General features: G+C 43.3%; 2 protein-coding genes across 23 annotated transcripts in view; one reads left to right on the forward strand and one right to left on the reverse strand.

Annotated features, from left to right (window-relative positions):
- Positions 1-226: 226 nt before the first annotated feature.
- On the reverse strand, positions 227-17524 carry LOC144930838 (uncharacterized). 11 transcript variants are annotated; one of them, XR_013636255.1, is made up of 7 exons: positions 16758-17521; positions 13340-13529; positions 7040-7393; positions 4488-4528; positions 2638-2798; positions 1593-2297; positions 231-917 (listed from the first exon to the last, which is right to left on the reverse strand). XR_013636255.1 is itself a non-coding variant. In XM_078854239.1 (5 exons), exons 2-5 carry the CDS (start codon positions 16780-16782, stop codon positions 885-887), a joined length of 567 nt encoding a protein of 188 aa, XP_078710365.1. In that variant the 5' UTR covers positions 16783-16795; positions 16913-17508; the 3' UTR covers positions 245-884. The 11 variants fall into 11 exon arrangements, 2 of the variants coding, with proteins under 2 accessions (XP_078710365.1, XP_078710364.1); XR_013636256.1 differs by having other exon boundaries at positions 235-917; positions 1593-1911; positions 16758-17518; XR_013636258.1 differs by having other exon boundaries at positions 227-917; positions 1593-2798; positions 7040-7149; positions 16758-17524.
- HDX (highly divergent homeobox) overlaps positions 2691-18631 on the forward strand; it is a 111827-nt gene continuing 95886 nt past the window's right edge. For 3 of the 12 annotated variants that reach the window (XM_073360909.2, XM_073360907.2, XM_073360911.2), the window contains exon 1: positions 15987-17847. The gene's annotated coding sequence lies outside the window, so the exon portion shown is untranslated. Of the gene's footprint in view, positions 4547-7614; positions 14879-15986; positions 17848-18631 lie in introns of those variants that run through there. The other 9 variants (XR_012160937.2, XM_073360902.2, XM_073360906.2 and 6 more) reach the window with 8 other exon arrangements.

Below are 18631 nucleotides of genomic sequence, written 5' to 3' on the forward strand. Positions count from 1 at the left end.
AGACCTCAGTGAGGATAATATTCCCATGGTCATAGCCGTGTACTGTATGTTGCATAATTTTTGTGAGGCTAAGGGTGAAAGGTTTACTCAGGGGTGGAGTGTTGAGACAGACTGCTTGGCTGCTGATTTAGAGCAGCCAGATACCAGGGCTATCAGAGGGGCCCAGAGGGGGGCAATTTGAATCAGGGAGGCTTTGAGGCAACACTCTGAAAATGAGAACCAGTAATGTTTATCTCTGTGATGGGTGCTGCAATGTTACATTACATATAGTTTTCCTAGGGAGCAATGATGACGTTTTGGGCCTTACATTCCCATAAGCAGATGATTAAACTGCCTGTGTATGTATTGGTAGTGCCTGCTATCTCAGTTTGTAAGACACAAATAAAGATGTTACCATTCAAAAACTTTGTTTTTATTGCACAAGAAACTCCTCCCCCCACCCCAAATATGCTTGGTGGGAAAGGAGGTACCAGGGAAGAGCAGACTTTCAGAGCTGTGTGTAGGTCCAGCTATCATTTTGAAAGTTGTCTGAGGGGGTGGAGTGAAGGGGAAACCAAGAAGTCCCGGAAAGTGGAAAGCACAGTGTGGGCGGAGTTTGGAGAGGCATGGAAAAGAGTTCTGAATGTGCTGCAGGGAAGGATGGGGACGCATTTGCTCAGTCTGCAGTATTATTACGGACTTCAGCATCTGCTTTTGCTCCCCCATGACTTTAATCATCCACTCAGTAGCGTCCTTAAACTCCTGATTTTCTTTTCTGTTCTGATTTTCGGCTTCCCTCCGCTCTTTATGTTTCCTTTTCTCTGCACTGGAGAAGTGCAGTACCTCCTGGAACATGTCTTCTTTGCTGTGTCTTGGACACTTTCTTATCTGGTGGAGACGTTTGGCTAGTGTGTGTGGGGTGTTCCTGAAAGCCACATCTGCCGAAGTAGAAGGAACAATGCACAGAAGCATGATTAAGTTCATGCACAACATTGAAACATTTCAGCAAAGTACACCTTTTGTAACATAACTATCACTTTCTCACTCACCTTTGGCAAGCACACATTTCTGCGAACACCCAAAGCATGGTGAGTGGTGGCTGGGGATGAGGGCGCTCTACATGGGGAAAAGAGTACTCTGCACGGGTTGCGGTACAGCCCACTAGGGAAAAAATTCTAAAATTCTCCCACACTTTTCCACAGGTGGGGGTCATTGCAGCAGATATCTCACTGCTTAAGGGTAAGCAGGGAAGCAAAGGTACATCTACTACACTCTTGTGGCTTCCGCCCTGGTCCCTATGCTGCTCGCCTGTGTGCCGCTTTGTTACCTGCACAAGTGATTGCTGAACGGCGCGAGGAAAATTTCCTACAATGGGAGAAGGAACAAAGCAGCTCTGCCAAGGAACCTTCGGCAGAGGATTTCCGAGTACCTCCAGGAAACTTTCCTGGAGATCTCTCTGGAGGATTCCCATGAGATCTCTGTATGCATCAACGCCCTGTTCCACCATACTGATTAGCTACACAGGGGAATGTCCAGCACACAGAAACACAGCCAGCCATGTTCATTTCTATACCTGAAAGCACCTCCGCACTACGTAAACCACAGCCACTTACCAGGCATCTCCTCTCCTGCTTCTTGTTCCCCAGAGAGCAGCTGCCGAGACTAGCTAGACACCTCCATAGCGGTGAACAGTTCCTGGCTGCCTGCCCCACTGGGAGTTCCATATCATCATCTAACTCCACCTCTTCATCAATGACTTCACCCTCCAGGTTAGGTCCTCTTTCCGCTGCCTCCAGGCCCACCAAAGTGTCCACGGGGCTCTTGGCAGTGGAGCTGGGGTCACCAGCGAGGATAGCGTCCAGCTCCTTATAGAACTGGCAAGTCTTAGGTGCAGCACCGGAGTGATGGATTGCCTCCCTCGCCTTATGGTACCTTTGTAAATATAATACACAGTTTAAGAGCAAGTGTGTTTAATGTTTAATTTGCCCTGAAGACTTGGGATGCATTCGCAGCCAGTACAGCTACTGGAAAAGTCTGTTAACGTGTCTGGAGATGGAGCGGAAATCCTCCAGGGACAGCTCAATGAAGCTGTCCTGGAGGTACTCCCAAAGCCTTTGCAAAAGGTTTCTGGGGAGGGCAGCCTTATTGCGTCCTCCATGGTAGGACACTTTACCACGGCAGGCCAGTAGCACGTAGTCTGGAATCATTACATAAGAAAGCATGGCAGCGTGCAGTCCTGGTGTTTGCTGGCATTCAAGCAACATCTGTTCTTTAGCTCTCTGTGTTATCCTCAGGAGAGTGATTTCATTCATGGTCACCTGGTTGAAATAGGGGAATTTTATTAAGGGGACATCAGAGGTGGCCGTTCCTGCTGGGCTGTTTGCCTATGACGGAAAAGAAATCATCCCCACTGTTAGCCACACGGTGGGGGGAGGGATGAAGTGATCATCCCAGAGAATTGGGTATGTGTGGGGGGGTTAGTTGGGTTTGTGCTGCACGTTAACCCGAAAACACAGCTCCTCCTTTTAAATGGCCAATGTGTCTTTTTCAGTTTTAATCTCCCTTTTTTTCCTCCCACAGCTGAAAATGTTTCAACGCGGAGACTAGCATCTCCGTCCCAGAGGCTAGCACAGATAAGAAGGCAAAAAAAACACTTGCCATGGTATTGCGAGACAAGAGCAGCCGAGCAGAGTTGCAGCGGAAGCGGTTGTTCAATGACTGTGGTTTGCAGACCTACTGTACTGTCTGCTGCCAGGATACAACAGGAATTAACACATATTGCAAGAGATCATTCAAGGTGAAGTGGTCAGTTAATACTCCTGCAGTTATAGGACAAAGAGGAGGTTAGTGGATTACAGATCATTGTAATGAGCCATAAATCCAATATCTTTACTGAGTCGATGATTTTTAGTATCTAGCAAAATTGTAAATGTAGGCAGGTTTTTTTAAGGTTGTGTTCAGATTTCCTTTGGGAATGAGGCCTGAGAGGTGTGATATGGAGTGATTTTTTTTGTGAAAAGTGTTTGCTCCTGGGTCACATGGTGTTTTTGACTTTTATCATTTTTCTGTGTTCATTTGAGAATGCAGCCATTGTCCGGTTACTCCCATGCTGTTGGGGAATTTAGTGCACTGGATGATGATGACATATGTGGTGATAAACATGTATAGGACCCATGGATCTTGAAAGGTGTATTGTGAAGGGATATTGATCATCATAGCAGTGGAGATATGTCTGCAGGTTTTGCTTCTTTTGTTAGGATTGGCTTCAGTGCTGCTTTATGTGTGTCCTGGTCTGTGGACAAGCTCATCATCGGAATAAGCTCCAGAGTTCAGGAGTTGTTTCAAGGCCAGAAAAGGAGGGGGTTCAGGAAAGATTTCTTTCAGGAGGTGGTCCCATTGGTTGTAATTGTTTAATGATACCCCTTTGGGGTTGCAGTGAGGGGTGGCAGGTGACAACAAGGGGCGTGCAGTTGGAGGTTTGATTTTTTTGCGCCATATTAATACTCTCTCGGGGTACTTGGGTGGCCCATTCCATGATGTGATCTACTTCTCTGGTGGTGTGTCCTTATTTGCTGGAGGTGATTTTAAGTGTGTTAAGGACTTTCTCTTTGGAGCATATTCTGTGGTATCTGAATGCCTGGCTGTAGATAAGATTTCTTGGTATGCCTGGGGTAGTTTTTGCACCAATAGAGACATATGTCCACGGCTAGGATGATAAACACCCTCACCTCCATAACACCATAGCTGACTCCCCAGTCCTCATCCTCAAAGGAAATCTGCACAACACTTTCAAAAGATGAGCCTGGGACCTTAAATCATAACGTTGTTAGATACTAAAAATCACAGACAGTAAAGACACTGGATTTATAGCTCATTAGAAAGGTCTGTAACCCACTTACCCTCCTTTGTCCTACGACTGCAGAAAGTGTTAACTGCCCACTTAACACAGTACAAGAGACCATTCAAAATGAACTCCCTATGTTTAACAATCTGGTCCATCTTGTATTTAGCCATGACATTCTAAACCAGTGGTTCTAAACCTATTTACCATTGTACGCTGCATATGCAGCTCTCGGTGTAATGTGGGCCCCCTCCACAGGCTCTATATACTACCTGTATGGCCCTGAGGATGTCACATGGACCACAGCGGTATGCTGATTGGGCCACAGGTTGAGAACCACTGCTCTAAGCTGTGGTCTACACTACAGAGTTACTATGCATCCGATGAAGTGAGCTGTAGCTCACGAAAGCTTATGCTCAAATAAATTTGTTAGTCTCTAAGGTGCCACAAGTACTCCTTTTTCTTTTTGCGAATACAGATTAACATGGCTGCTACTCTGAAACCTATGGTATAACTACGTCGCTCAGTGCAGCTATGCCTATGCAGTGTTTTAAGTGTAGACCTGCCCTCAGTACCTTTCCCCGACCTGAAGAGCTCTGTGTAAGTTTGAAAGCTTGTATCTCTCACCAACAGAAGTTGGGCCAGTAAATGATATTGCCTCACCCACCTTATCTCTCTTATCATGGGACCAACATGGCTACAGCAAGACTGCAAACAAAAAACAGAGTATGTTCACTTACAAATATTTATCTTAAATAAAGTGCCTTAAAACATTAATGCTTAGCAATTCAGCAAATGTGCAGTCTGAGGCTGCTCACAGTCAAGCTGGAGGATGATTCAGTCCCCTGAACTCCAGAATCCGGAAGCCACAAATAAATCACGAAGCCAGCTTTGTGCCCCACCCCCATCTTCCTCAGCTGCATTAACTTAATCTCAACCACAGCTAGAGATCCTGTCCATATATAAAAAGAACAGGAGTACTTGTGGCACCTTAGAGACTAACAAATTTATTTGAGCATAAGCTTTCGTGAGCTTATGCTCAAATAAATTTGTTAGTCTCTAAGGTGCCACAAGTACTCCTGTTCTTTTTGTGGATACAGACTAACATGGCTGCTACTCTGAAACCTGTATATACATAGCATCTGAGGCCAAAGTTAATGAAGTTATTTTCATGTTTTATTCTTTGCCTACCGAACCAACAGTTACTATTTCCCATTTGCTTATTTCAATGTCCTGTTTTACATTAGTCAACAAAAACAAAGAGCTTTCTAGAATCTCAAATGATTTTGTCTGTTTTTTTTATGTTTGCTCTTGCACAACCATGTATTTTGGGCTAGTAAACGGAGTGTCCTCCAAAATTGCAATGTGATCATCTAATACACAACTGCTTACCAATACTGTGCTGTCCATCTTTGTGTTTCCTGAGTTGGAAGTTAGCTATATCAGTCAGTGGAAGCTGAAGCTTGGGGGTTTTGATATGTTCCAACAGTTCTCATTAATTATGAAGCCCAGACAATTACAGTAATGCAGGTGCTCCAAGGCAAATACATCAGGCATGAGGCTTGCTGGGATGCATTTCTTGTTTGTTGTAATAGCTTTGGCTTTTGGACATTTATAGAAGGAGATTGATTATTCTTTCCCCCAGATTATACCAAATAGATTATTTTCTGTTTGTAAAACTCAAGATTCTGATCAGCTTCCTACCACTCATCTATTTTATGCTCTGAGCTACCAAGTACTGCTGTATTTTCACTATTATGTTAGAAAGACATGACTAGAGTATATAATTATGAGTGTGCCCTTTCCAAATACCAACTACTGTCCTTTTTCTGGTTCTGTTTATTTCAGTAATTGTTGAAGTTGTCCAAGGTGAGCTGAGACACCTTTACCAAGCATTCTCATAATGAATTTATGTGTTACTACTGTGCCCTAAAATCTTTTTGGGTGATTAGTGGATTTGTGTGGGCTTTCTATCAAAAATTATTAGATGAAACCAATCACAAGGTCTCTACTGTATTCCTAAATCTTGGCAGCGTGGACCTTATCTTGGTCCAAATTAATTATTATAATTGAATGTACACAAACAATTTACTCAAGCAGTGAGTAAAATTGTCTAGACCTGATGTCTATGAATTCTGCATTTGAACGATTACACATGTGATTGTCAATACCAATATTCAATATGCACTCAAGCAGTTGACAATCCATTCTATACATGCAAATGTCTGTTTGCCTGTTCAAATGTGGTATATGCACTTAAAACTTTGGCCTCAAGTATAAATTATGTGGAAAACAAGCAAAGCTCTTCTGTAGTACAATGGAGTGCACCGTTAGTTGTTCAGATTTTCAGGTAAGATACTAAACTGAGTTCCTCTCCGTCCATCTCTGATAGCTGTCTAGGTGGAAGTTAAAGATCCCTTTGTGAGCCACATAACAGAGGAGCCCCTGAAGTAAGGCCATGGATCCATATCCCCCTATATTTTTGAGATGTTTGAAAACCAAACTGAATTAGATTAAAATTTTGCAAATCTCTCTGGTCTTTATATGGGGAGAAGCCAAAACTTAGTGTCTAAAACTTGTCCCAAACTTTAGGAAGCTAGACATTTGCATCTAAATATTGGATTGAATTCTTCACTAAGAAAACAAGGAATAAACCCCAAATCCTGGCTAACACTTCCTGTCTCAGTATAACATACTTTAATTGCTATTTCAGAGACACTATTAAAAGCTATTTCAGAGACATTATTGAATGCTGGAACATTGTGAGGCACTTCCTTACCACCTGCCCTTAGCTTGAGGAAGCCTTGTCTGATCCTGCTGTGGGTCAGCTCCCCAACTCCATCAGCCTCAGACAATACAAGTACTCCCTTCTAGCCCTCATAGGACTGCTGTTACTCTACAGGTTAGCAATAGGCACACTCCAAATCTGGAGCCCCCTAAGCATCTCCCTGGAATGTTTAACCCCTAGTTCAACGGCACACTCTGTTTTTACTAATCCACTGCTTCCAAAAAAGCAGTACACCTCAGATCACTGCTTTGCTTAACTCACAGCACCCTGACTTGTTTATAGTGAAAAAAAATATTTGTTTAACAAAGCATAGAGGTGCAAGTAGAAGTATTGGAAACAAATGGTTATACAGAAAATCAAATTATAACATTCATTCCAGAGTCTTGACTTACGTAACAAGATACTCTCATGTCTAATAAAGTATTGCTCACCCAAAATGCTTGCAGTGCTTTACAGCCAGACGGGCTCTGATCTTTCTTTCATGAGACATGGATGCTGTCAGTTTGCCTCCTAGATGATGGATTCAGTGTGTCTCATTACTCTGCAAGATGTACCAGATCAGTTCTTTATCTTTGCTCATAAACAGGACACCCCCTGCTGTTTGTTTCTTCCTGTAGATTTCCCTTCTTGGAGATTTTGTAATCTGTCAATTCTCACTTGGCTCAGTATGCAAATAGGCATACAATACACAAATGGCCAAGCCAGGGATTAGGTGGTTACTTCTTCCCTGAAAGGAACATCTCCGAGGTACATCACTTCTTGGTGACCTGCCTTAACACCAAGACCTTAAGAACACAATATTCAACATACATACATAACTCCTTAATATTATCTGTACATTTTGCAACTGATTATGATAATCAGTGGGAACTGGCTCCTGGTAGAGACTTCACATGCCACCCTTTGGTAAAATGTTATGCAGATATCAAACCTTGGGGATCCCTATAAAACCCTATACACCTATGTGCCATCTGCCAGCTGTCACCAAGGGGTCCCTGAGGCACAACTGCCTAACAGCTGTTCTGTTTGCCCAGAGTCACTCCCCAATACTTTTGCAAAATTATATGCAAAGGTCAAAATAACATATGCTTATGAGATTATTGAAAACTGAACCCTTGAATAAGAAACTGGATTTTAAAACCTTCTCATAATGTTATTTTGACCTTTGCATGTACTTATCTTACAAATTTCAGAGGGCAAGGGTAAGTCTGAAAGGACAGTATAAGTCAGGTGGGATAAGAATTATTGATGAAGGGTTGTTTTACACTAGGCAAAAGATTGTGAGACAGGGGAATATTGGGACAAGTTGTGTTCTTAGATCCAAGTAGCTACTTGTTGTTGTTGTTGTTGTTGTTATTACTTAAGTAATATTTTATAATAACTGGGGGTTTTGTAATTAGAACATTTGGAAAATATTGTACTTGTCTGCATTACCCTCAACATGCTCAGAAAACTTTCAGCTCTGCATTTAAGATCATGAGAAAAATTACATCTTTATGCTTCAGGGCTTCAGCAGGTTACCTACAGGGGTCAGAAAGGATTTTTTTTTCCCCGATGCACAATTAACTAGATGTGTTCTGGCATTTTTTTTTTAAACCTTCCTCTGAAGCATCAGTGATTGGCCACAGCTAGAGATGTGACACCAGACCAGATGGAACAGTTTGCTAAGGTGATACAGAGAATCTTCTTTCTAGATACATGGCTGGTGTGTCTTGCTTTAATGCTTATACTGATTACTGGATTTGGGGTTGAGACGGAATGTGCTCCAGGACAAATTGGCAGGGACCCCCCCCTTTTTTTTTTGCCTTCCTTTGTAGCTTGGGGCATGGTTCATCTGCTGAGATCCTCTGAGTATGCCTCACCTAATCAATTCCCTGCCATTGCAGTTTGGGGCAGCTTGGTCACAAGCTTTCTACTTGTGACACATAGTTTAGTCCCCTGACTATTGAAATGCTTTAGTCTAAAGTCTTTGGGCTTAGTATAGGGGTATCCTGTATAGGAGGTCGTATTAGATGGTCTAATGGTCCTTTCTGGCCTTAAACTCTACAAAAAGATCAAAGTTAGGCATTACACTGTTAACTGATATTATTTATTTTTAATTTCAAGGATGCTCAGTATCGTGGTATGGGTGCATTTCACAATACTAAAGGGTTCCATAAAGATCTTTAATATAACTTCCTAAACTTCCACAGTAGCTGGTCCAGCTCCCTAGCAAACATTATAGATGGCAAATGGCAACTTGAACAATAAGTGCCCTGAGATTCCAAGACCCATATAGTCATTTGAGGTGCGAAACTCTGAACAAGGTGATATGTTTAGCCTTTTATTGTAAATGTATCCAGGTTCAGCATCACGTTTTTTCAGAGAGGTCATGCTCTGGAGGCAAATGTATCCAATGTTGCCTACTATGTGTTTCAACCTTGGAATAGACAGCTAAAACAATTCTTTCTGAGTACCCTTGTCATGGTGGCATTCTGGAAAAGAGCTGGTCTGTGAAGTAACTGGGACCCTTTTAAGGCTTACAGACAGTAGAAAGTTACTTGAATTTCATCCAGAAGTGAACTGGCAGGCAGTGTAGAATATACAGCAAAGAAGCAACATGATCCTTTTGATCTGTCCTACGTAAAAGGCAGAAAGCTACATTCTACACTACCTGAAGCTTTTAAGTACATCAAAGTTAGTCCCAGATAGAGTAAGTTGGAGTGGGCATCGCTTTAAGATAACAAAGGCATTGATGATGGTGGCTAGGCCTCCATCTAGAAAGAATTGGCATACTATCTTAGCCAAACAGAGATGAAAAGGGAATTTTCTTGATACTTGGGCTATCTGAAACTTCAGAGAAAAGAGGCATCTAGCAGAAGCCCAGCACTACTAATTACTTTGAGAAAAAGGTGGGCAAGTGCCAACATTTGGAAAAGAGATGTAGTTTTTTGCCATTATTTTAAAATTCTCTCTTTCAGGACCATACCCTTACAAGCCAATGGGCTCAGTGACCTAATACATATCTTCCAAATCGCTACTGTATCTATTTATGTCGGAGACACAAGTCGGTAGAAACAGTACCTGAGCATCTCAACCTTCTATGTATTTATCCTCCTACAGGTAGGGCTATTATCCCCATTTTATATATGACAAACTGAGGCACCAAGGGGCTAAATGACTTGCTCAAGATTACACAGGAAGTCTGTGGCAGAACAGGGAACTGAACCCACATCCTAGACTAGTGCCATTAATCACTAGACAACCTTTACTCTTTCCAACTTCTCCTCACCTAGCTGTGCTATAATAAATTGGCAAGTGTATGGTTTGGATGGAATAGAAGAACAGATATTTCATCTCATGTAATAAGTGAGACACATTCTGGGACTAGCTGAGGTGCCAAGGGCAATCACTACCACCTGCTAACAGCAGGAGCAAGTCCTATCCATGCTCCAGCCTCTGGCTACTAGAAATTCAGGCATGCAGCTCTGAGATCCACAACCCCGCCTCTTTCTCTAAGCAGGTTAGCAATGCATACATGCTACTTTATCTTCTGGACACCTGCAATGTACTGATCTGCAGCCTCTGTGGAAGCAGTGCATGCCTGTCCCCTGGTTTCACCTCTCTTCAGCACTCTCCTTAGCATAAGGCATTTAGATGTGCCTATAGTAAAACCAAACTGAAACCAAACTGAAGATTATTTAACAGAGCTTGAGTTAGAGATTCAAATTAAGGCAAATATAATGGTTTTGAAACATAAGGTTGCAAGTAAAACAAAAATGTAAGACAATCTATAGCCTATACTTATAAACAAGTTACTTCTTAGTCTAATAGGGTATTTCTCACCCAAAGATTAGTCCTTGCAGCACTTGCCCAGCCCAGAGAGCTGGGATCCCCCTTTCATGAGCTACCCCCATGACAGAGAATCTCCACCTGTAAAGGATCACAACTTGGCCCACTGCTTCTGCTCTGATACATTGGCATTGTCTTTTAGCTAAGGTGGGGGGCTCCTCTTCAGAGAGCTCTCCTGGGGTGTGTTTTTGTAAATGCTCAAGTCTCCACCTGGTCCAAACAGCAAGCAAAGGACATCCCTCCTTCTCAGTGCTGACTTTTGCATCCGATGAAGTGAGCTGTAGCTCACGAAAGCTTATGCTCAAATAAATTGGTTAATCTCTAAGGTGCCACAAGTACTCCTTTTCTTTTCGCGAATACAGACTAACACGGCTGTTACTCTGAAACCTGGGTTAACTCTGGGACTCCTCTGCCTCAGGCGGTAAGTTTCACTTCCAGTTTTGGAAAATAATATCCTACATATTATGTAACTCTAAAATTGTTTCACGTACAAACATCTTACAGTAAGTGTGACAACCAGCTAGTTCTTAGCTCTCAGCAGACAACACACGGTATTAACCCCTTCAGTGTAATATCAAGAAAATGGTCAGACACAGATGTAACACACCTGCCAGAGCATGTCTGCGTCACAATAAGGAATACAGTTAGTCACAGTGGGCTTATGTTCCCATGAAAGGCAGTACCAGGGACGTGAGTAAATAATATAAACAGTCCTTTGGAGTAAGTCACTCAGCTCCTGTCTTAAGCAACCAAGCACACTGTGTATATTTACATATGCATTTTTGTCCAAAACATCAAGCTAAAGTTCAAAACAAAAATCATGATATATAGCTGCTAGCTTCAAGGATGTCCCAAGGCTTTCGTGATAGGTAGCTTTTACTATTAATTCCCCTTCACCTACCTTCTCTCCCTCATAGTCTATGCATCTCGGTTTGCTTTTCTACACTGTAAAACAAACCCCATGGACTGTCTACAGTGAAAGAAAAAAAATTACCACAATTAATTTTAAAAATTCACTGATCCTTTTTTCTTCTTTACCATCCCTCCCCTTTACACTTTTCCATTCCACTTATTGAATACAGACCTCTTAAGCTTCAGCTCCATCATGAACTTGTATACCTAGGCAAACTTCTACTACTGTAAACTACTATTTTTTTTAATGTGGCCACAAGTGTGCATATTAACGTATTTTTATACATATATATTTTTTTTTCTGGTTATTTGATACAAAGTATAGAAATAGCAGCTGTGAACCTATTCTCAGTCCAGAACAGAAAAGGACCTTTGACATGTTTCATTCTGTATTAAGGAAGAGTATTTTAATCCAAGAACGTTGTATCATCTTCTTCTTCAGGGAATTTAAGAGATATTGTATCATTCCAAAGCAGAAAGCCATGGTAATGTTTATATAATATGACGCATTTAAAAACCATTGTGGTTCCCCTGTCCTCAGATAATAAGAGAGGCAATGTGTCAAAATTTGGAGTCTTGACTCTCTGGCTCAGCACAAGGAATTCCCAGACAAAGTTTTCTGTGATGTCCTCAAGTGTAGAGGTTTTTATGGGGATTGTTTTATTTATTTTTATCATAGCAAGTGTTAAAAGCTCACTGGAGAAGGAAGGGGAATATATAAAGGGAAAGCAGCAGCAGCATAAAAGATTAAGGATTGTTATATACAAAATGTATGGACATAAATAAGGTGACAAGCTTGTTATAAGTCTTAATTAAAGTTTGTACACAACTTTGAAATCCTCAAATGGAGAACGCTGCAGAAGTGAATAATTATATTGTCCGCCTACTGGCTGTTTTCTCTAACTATATCCTCTTTCCATTCAGATAGCTGAATAACATATGCTTGTGTGCCATCCTGCCAACCAAGCTGAGATTTTCTAGGGCCAATAGAATTTGGGAGTGATTATCAAATTGTCAGGAAAAGAAAAGGACCTTATTCTATCCAGAATACATGAAATTGGAGGGGGCATATATCTGAACTCCAGCCCTCCAAGCTGGGAATGAATTCTCACACTCCTAAACTATTCTCTTTACCAGGGTTTAGTTTAAAGCTATATTTAAAGGGGTAAATGTTTCCTTAATAGAATTTTGGTAGCTGAAGAATATAGGAGCATCTTAGTGTCCTCTTCCTAACTAGTACCTCCCTTTCTTCTGCAATCAGGTAGTTCCTTTGGCTAGCATAGGATCAAGATCCAGGTATAACACTTGACCACAGTTTGTGAAAATGACATGAAAAGTGTTCTCGCTACACATTAAGGGAAGTAGAGGACGGGAAGAGGTGCTATTGTGCTTTTGCAAAAGATATTCAAATAAATATTTTAACTATTAAAGGAGGAGAGAATTAAATGTATATTGTCAAACACCTTATAAAGATTTTAAAATAATAGAAGATGTCCTTCTCAAAACAAAGACCAAACAAACAACTTTTGAATGAAATGACTTCAAACTTTGGACGTAGATTGGTATGCCAAACGTGTAGTGAATTTCTACAACTCAGATCCAAACCTCTAGAAAGAATGGGGAATATTATTATGTTTTAATAATTATACTGCAGTAGTACCGAGAGCCCCAATCAAATTGGGGCCCTTTTGTGTTTGACACTGTATCACCACATAGAAAGACATGATCCCTGCCTCTAAGCATTTGTAATCCAGACCCTCCACCTGCAAACACAGATGTCGTTAATTTTAAGCATGAGAGGAATCCTTTTCTTCCAAAGGGAAAATGTAAAATTAAGTATATGAATAATTGTTTGCAGGATCAGAATCTTTGGCTGCGAAGTCTACACTGAAGGCTTGTCTTCACTACAGAAGTAAATCAACCTAAGTTATGCTACTCCAGCTGCACGAATAACGTAGCTGGAGTTGATGTAGCTTAGGTCAACTTACCCTGGTGTCTTCACTGCGCTGTGTTGACAGGAGATGCTCTCTGGTCGACTTCCCTTACTCTTCTTGGAGAGCTGGAGTACCAGGGTCGACCGGAGAGTGCTCTGCCACCATTTTAGTAGGTCTTTAGTAGACCCACTAAATCGATCCCTTCTGCATTGGTTGCCAGCCCAGAATAGTATAGGATCTGGACCTAAGAAAACAAATGACATACAAAAAAAAGGGGGGGGGAGATATAATCATATACAATTATATACATTTGGGGCTTGATTCTCTGTCTGGTTTCAATGGAGAAGGAAGGCTTTCAGGGAGCCAGTCCAAGCTCTCTGATTCTCATCTGCAGATGCCATGAGGTTCTTCAGGTACCTTACGCCAGATGAGAATTAGCTATAGTGGAGCTTTTGCTTATCATGCCCCCTCTCATTTCCTCTCCTACTATGCCTACCCTGTTCCCTTACACAGGGGGATGGTTCTGGTGTAGGAAGCAGCAGAACCACCACCAGTTTTATCCCAGCAGAAATGCACAATGAACAGGGGGAATTTCCCAATGGGAATCTTCAGGAACTTTAGGTTCTCTTTATGCTGTGTAAGTGTATGTAGAACAAAATGATATTGGGGGGACTGGAAAATCTGGCTCTTGAAATTATAAATAAATAAAATAAAGTGAATGCTGCTATTCCTATCCGCTCCTCAACTAGGCTTTATTCATTGGCTAATTCCCTATAGGTGTTGCAGAAAAGATGTGTCTGGAGGAGCGATTTGAAGGAAGACATGATGGAACTTCTTACAGAAGCTTAACTTATAACACTAATGGGAGAGTTATTTTTGCTGAACAATTGAAAGAGACGTATTTTAATACCGCTAGAAAGATATTTTGTGCTCAAGCAAATGTATGCCAAAGTGTTCAGTACATATGCCAAAAACTTGTGATTAGAAATAGTAAAATTATACTTTGAAAAACTTCAGGTAGCATGAAAATATAGTTGAAAAATCTCAAAATCACTGTTTAAATTTATGCAACTAAGATATTACATGGTTTGCCAGTAGATGGCATATTATCTTATTATATCACAGTAGGAAATATTCTCATTATCCTCACAAAAGAAAAAACTAGTAGAAAATCATTTGAATTTTCCACACATAAAAATGCTTACATCACACATAGCCTTGTACTGCCTGTTGCATAATTTTTGTGTGTGTGTTTTATAATCTCATTAAAATGAAATTTTGTCTCTCTCAAACAGGATTAAATTTATAAAAGTTATATTTAGGTATATTGTTGTTGAAAGCAGGCTCAGCAAAATGTGGTGGGCGGGACACGTGGCCTGACTCAGCGACAACAGATGGACCGCAGCTATATCTGAGTGGTATCCGCAAGAACAGAAATGGCCACGCGGTCGGCCTTCAAAGATGTGGGCTGACTTCCTAACAAGGAGATATGAACAAGCATGGGGAAGAATGGCCAGAGCGAGAGAAGATTGGAAGACATGTTGTGATCGGCTCAGTCTCAACTGATGAAGCACCAACAGTCTACGCATTTAGGTATATTGTCAGTATTTTTTTGCATCTGTGTTTAATGGATTTAAAATTACTGATTTTGTGTAAAGGTCTCTGAAAGGCTAAAGCACAGAATAATCTTACAGCAACTGAAAAACCTTCCAGCAGTTCACAATAAAGTAAAATCTACAAATCTCTTTCTCCTGTGGGAGAAAAGCTATATACTGGATAACAGTTCCCTCTGCTTACACAAGCAGAAAACTCCATTTAACCCTAAGAAAAGGGTATAGAGATGATTAATTATATTCTAGGTCCCAGTTTAGGCCATCTGAAATGTTGAGTTCTGATGCATGGGTTATTACATCTTCTAGAAATATACATTAAAACAGCAAAATATTTTACTAGCTTAAAGGACTCAATCATACAGTAAAAAACAAACAAACAAGAAAGACCATGTAGACTCTCCATTCCATATAAAAGAATTCTGTATGGGTTCATCCCTTTTAAAATTTTGCTAGATGTTGAAGGGTTCATCAAAAATTAGTTATTTTAGGAGCTATATGTTGTTCATTTGAGACCCCACAGAAAAATCAATATGAACTCAGTCCTGCAGCCCTCAGAGGCAAAACTGCCATTAAATTAGTTTTGCCTGTGTAACAAGTACAGAATTGAACCCACTCTGAGATGCAGCTTTGTCCCTTTATGAGAAGATCCCTTATTCTGGATACATTGCAAGACAGTTTTTAAAATATATTTTACGATTTTTCAATGTGTGTTCCAATAAGATATTTAATCTCTCAATTTAGACTATTACAGCTTGCACAAATCTGGAAATATTTTTCCTTTATATGAATATTGTTTTATACATTGTAGCCGAGTACTTAAAAACATTTTCACTAACATGCACTAAAAATAAATTCTGAATGTGTATGATCTCTAAATTTGTAATAAGAACGAGGAGTACTTGTGGCACCTTAGAGACTAACAAATTTATTTGAGCATAAGCTTTCGTGGGCTAAAGCCCATTTCAATTTATGGTCAAATAAATTTGTTAGTCTCTAAGGTGCCACAAGTACTCCTTGTTCTTAACAAATTTATTTGACCATAAATTGAAATGGGCTTTAGCCCACGAAAGCTTATGCTCAAATAAATTTGTTAGTCTCTAAGGTGCCACAAGTACTCCTCGTTCTTTTTGCTGATATAGACTAACATGGCTACTGCTCTGAAACCTAAATTTGTAATCTACATGCAAATCTGCCACTTTACACTATTGATGCACATTACTTGTATCCCTATTACACTGACCCTACATATAACACGTGCTTTCTTTGGCCACCATTACTGCAAAGTTTTATGCCCAAGTACTCCAATGAAAGTTATTGGTACTATTCATGTGCATAAAGTTAAGCCCCTGCATAAATCTCTTTAGGATCGGGAGTCTTAGAATGTAAGCTCTTGAAGCAAGGAGCTTGTATCTGTCTGAATCTGCACAATAGGCCCCTAATCCCAACTGGGGCTTCTGGGTGCTGCTGCGATATAAGCAGCAAATAATAATTTTACATGACCGTCAATGATTCTAACTATTTTTCTCTAGCCCCAATCCTGCAAACAGATGAGTTGGTATGGTGCCTCATGTTTATGTGTGGTCTCATTGACTGCAGTGTGTTCCTGTCATTTCAGTGGGTCTTCAGGTGAAGGTGAGGGTCTGCATCAGTGTGGCTCTTTGCAGGTTCAGGGTTTATATGAATACAGCACGGTAATACAGCCACCTCAGGGATGGTGAAACACCACCTTAACAACAGTAGAAACCTTAAGCGGTGGGGTGGCTGAAAATAGTGAGACAAAACACTTCACTTGTACGAGAAGTACCCCAAGACTTTTGATGCCCACATAAAGCAGGCAGGGCTTTGACATTGCGTCTCACCTGAAAGATACAAACAAAACATCATAGCAGACTTCTCTCTGTGGAGAAAGTGGAGGAAGGGGTCAGCTGCCCCTGCTAGAAGGCAAAGGAGTCGTTAGGAAAGCCCAGCTATTTCAGACTCCAATGACTGAGCCAGCCCTCCCAGGAGAACTTACTGCCCCACGGAAGAGTCCGCATGCCATGACTACCCTCAGCAAAAGGCGGCAGTGGGAGCCCCGGGCCTGACAAGGGAGGAATGGCCACCATGGCCACCGTGCAAGGCTCCTCTCCCAAGCCAAGCAGGGCCGAGAGCGCTGCAAGGCAGCCAGTCCTGCCCATGGCCCAGGAGGCCGGGCCCCGCTCGCCTCTGCGCGTGAAACACTTCGATCCTGCCCCACCCATCACCAGCGCCGCGCGGCGGAAGCGGGGCGGCTCCCTGGCAGGGGAGGGGGGCGAGGGCAATGCCGGCCGGGCTCGGGCTCGGGCTCGCGCGCGGCGAAGGCGGCAGCAGCACGCCGGCCAAACCGCCGCTGGCCCGCTGTGATGAGCGCAGCTGAGCACAGGTTGCGCGGGAGCGCCCGCGGCCGCGGCCGGCAGGCAGGCGGGAGGAAGAGCCCGCCCCCTCCCCAAGGGGCGCAGCAGGGTGTGCTGCGGGCCAGCGGCGTTCCCACAAGGAAGCGAGGGGCGCAGCCCGGCCCCCGTAGGCTGGGGAGGAGGCAGACGACTCCCGCCGCCGCCTTCCGCCCGTCTGTGCCCCGCCTCTTCCCTGGGCCTCGCGCTCCGATCCCGAGCTGGGCGGGGCTGTTTCCTGAGGCAGGCACCCACCCATCGCAGCAGCGCGGCTGTTCCTTGTACTGGCCTCCCCTCCCACCTCAGGCGGGCTGTTCTCTGTACCAGGCGCTCCCCCTGGCGGGAGGGGCGGGGGCAAGGACTGTCCCGGCCGGCGCTGATCTTAGGCTGCCATTGGCCGCTGTCTGCGCTGACGTCACGATCATGATGAGAATTAATGATCGGAGGCGCTGATTTCATTGTGTGACGCCGGGACCGACCCAGCCGAAACCGGCTGAATCCGGAGCCCCCCGGACCAACTCCACCCGCCCCGCAGAGCACGGTAAGTCCGGCACTGTCCGCGGGGGGCGGGGTATGTGTGCGAGCCCCAAGGAGGGAGGGGAAGCGCTGAAGCGCTCAGCCTGGGCAGGCAGGGCAGCCAGCCTTGGCTGGGACTGGGGAAGATGCCCCTTGGCTGGGGGCCTGGATGTGGGGGAGGGCAGCCGCTTGGGCTGGTGCTCGCAAAGCAAACTCAGGCACGCATGCGCACTACGGCTCGGTTCTGCTGCGGCAGATGCTGGCTAGCCCCGTCCGCCGTTGCGAAGGAAGTGCGCATGTGTACTACCGATGTGTTCTGTATGGGCTGGCAGCTGCGCATGCTCTGCGGCTGTTGAGCTCTGCTGGAGTGAGTGCGCGTGCGTATTCACAGTCACTTGAGTGATTTCTGACTTTGTCCGGCCGGAGTGCGAGGCGCAGATTGCAGCTCTGCGCGCTCGCACGTTACTGCGTCTTAGTAGCTGGTCCATGGGCGTTTTCACAGTTAGGGCGTCTTTAAGTCTTTGGAAAATCTTGCGCATGCGCAATGAAGGCTCCTTGATTTGCCATATGTGGGCTGTTAGGACTCAGTGACGCTTTCTAGCTGCAATCTCCTAGTGGCAGGGTTGGGTGCGTGGGCTGGGATTGTGGGTGTCCATCCTGCCTGGATCCCCTTTCCTGGCTCGGTAGTATAAATACTCATTGCTGGTAGCATGGCAGCCTACGCAGTGGGGTGAAGCTGTGGGCATGATGGGGGGGTGGCAAGAAAATAATTCAAAGCTCATTCTCCCTTGTCTTGGGGCAAGAGGGGT

This window comes from Lepidochelys kempii, chromosome 9, assembly GCF_965140285.1.
Source record: "Lepidochelys kempii isolate rLepKem1 chromosome 9, rLepKem1.hap1, whole genome shotgun sequence".
NCBI classification, from domain to species: domain Eukaryota; kingdom Metazoa; phylum Chordata; order Testudines; family Cheloniidae; genus Lepidochelys; species Lepidochelys kempii.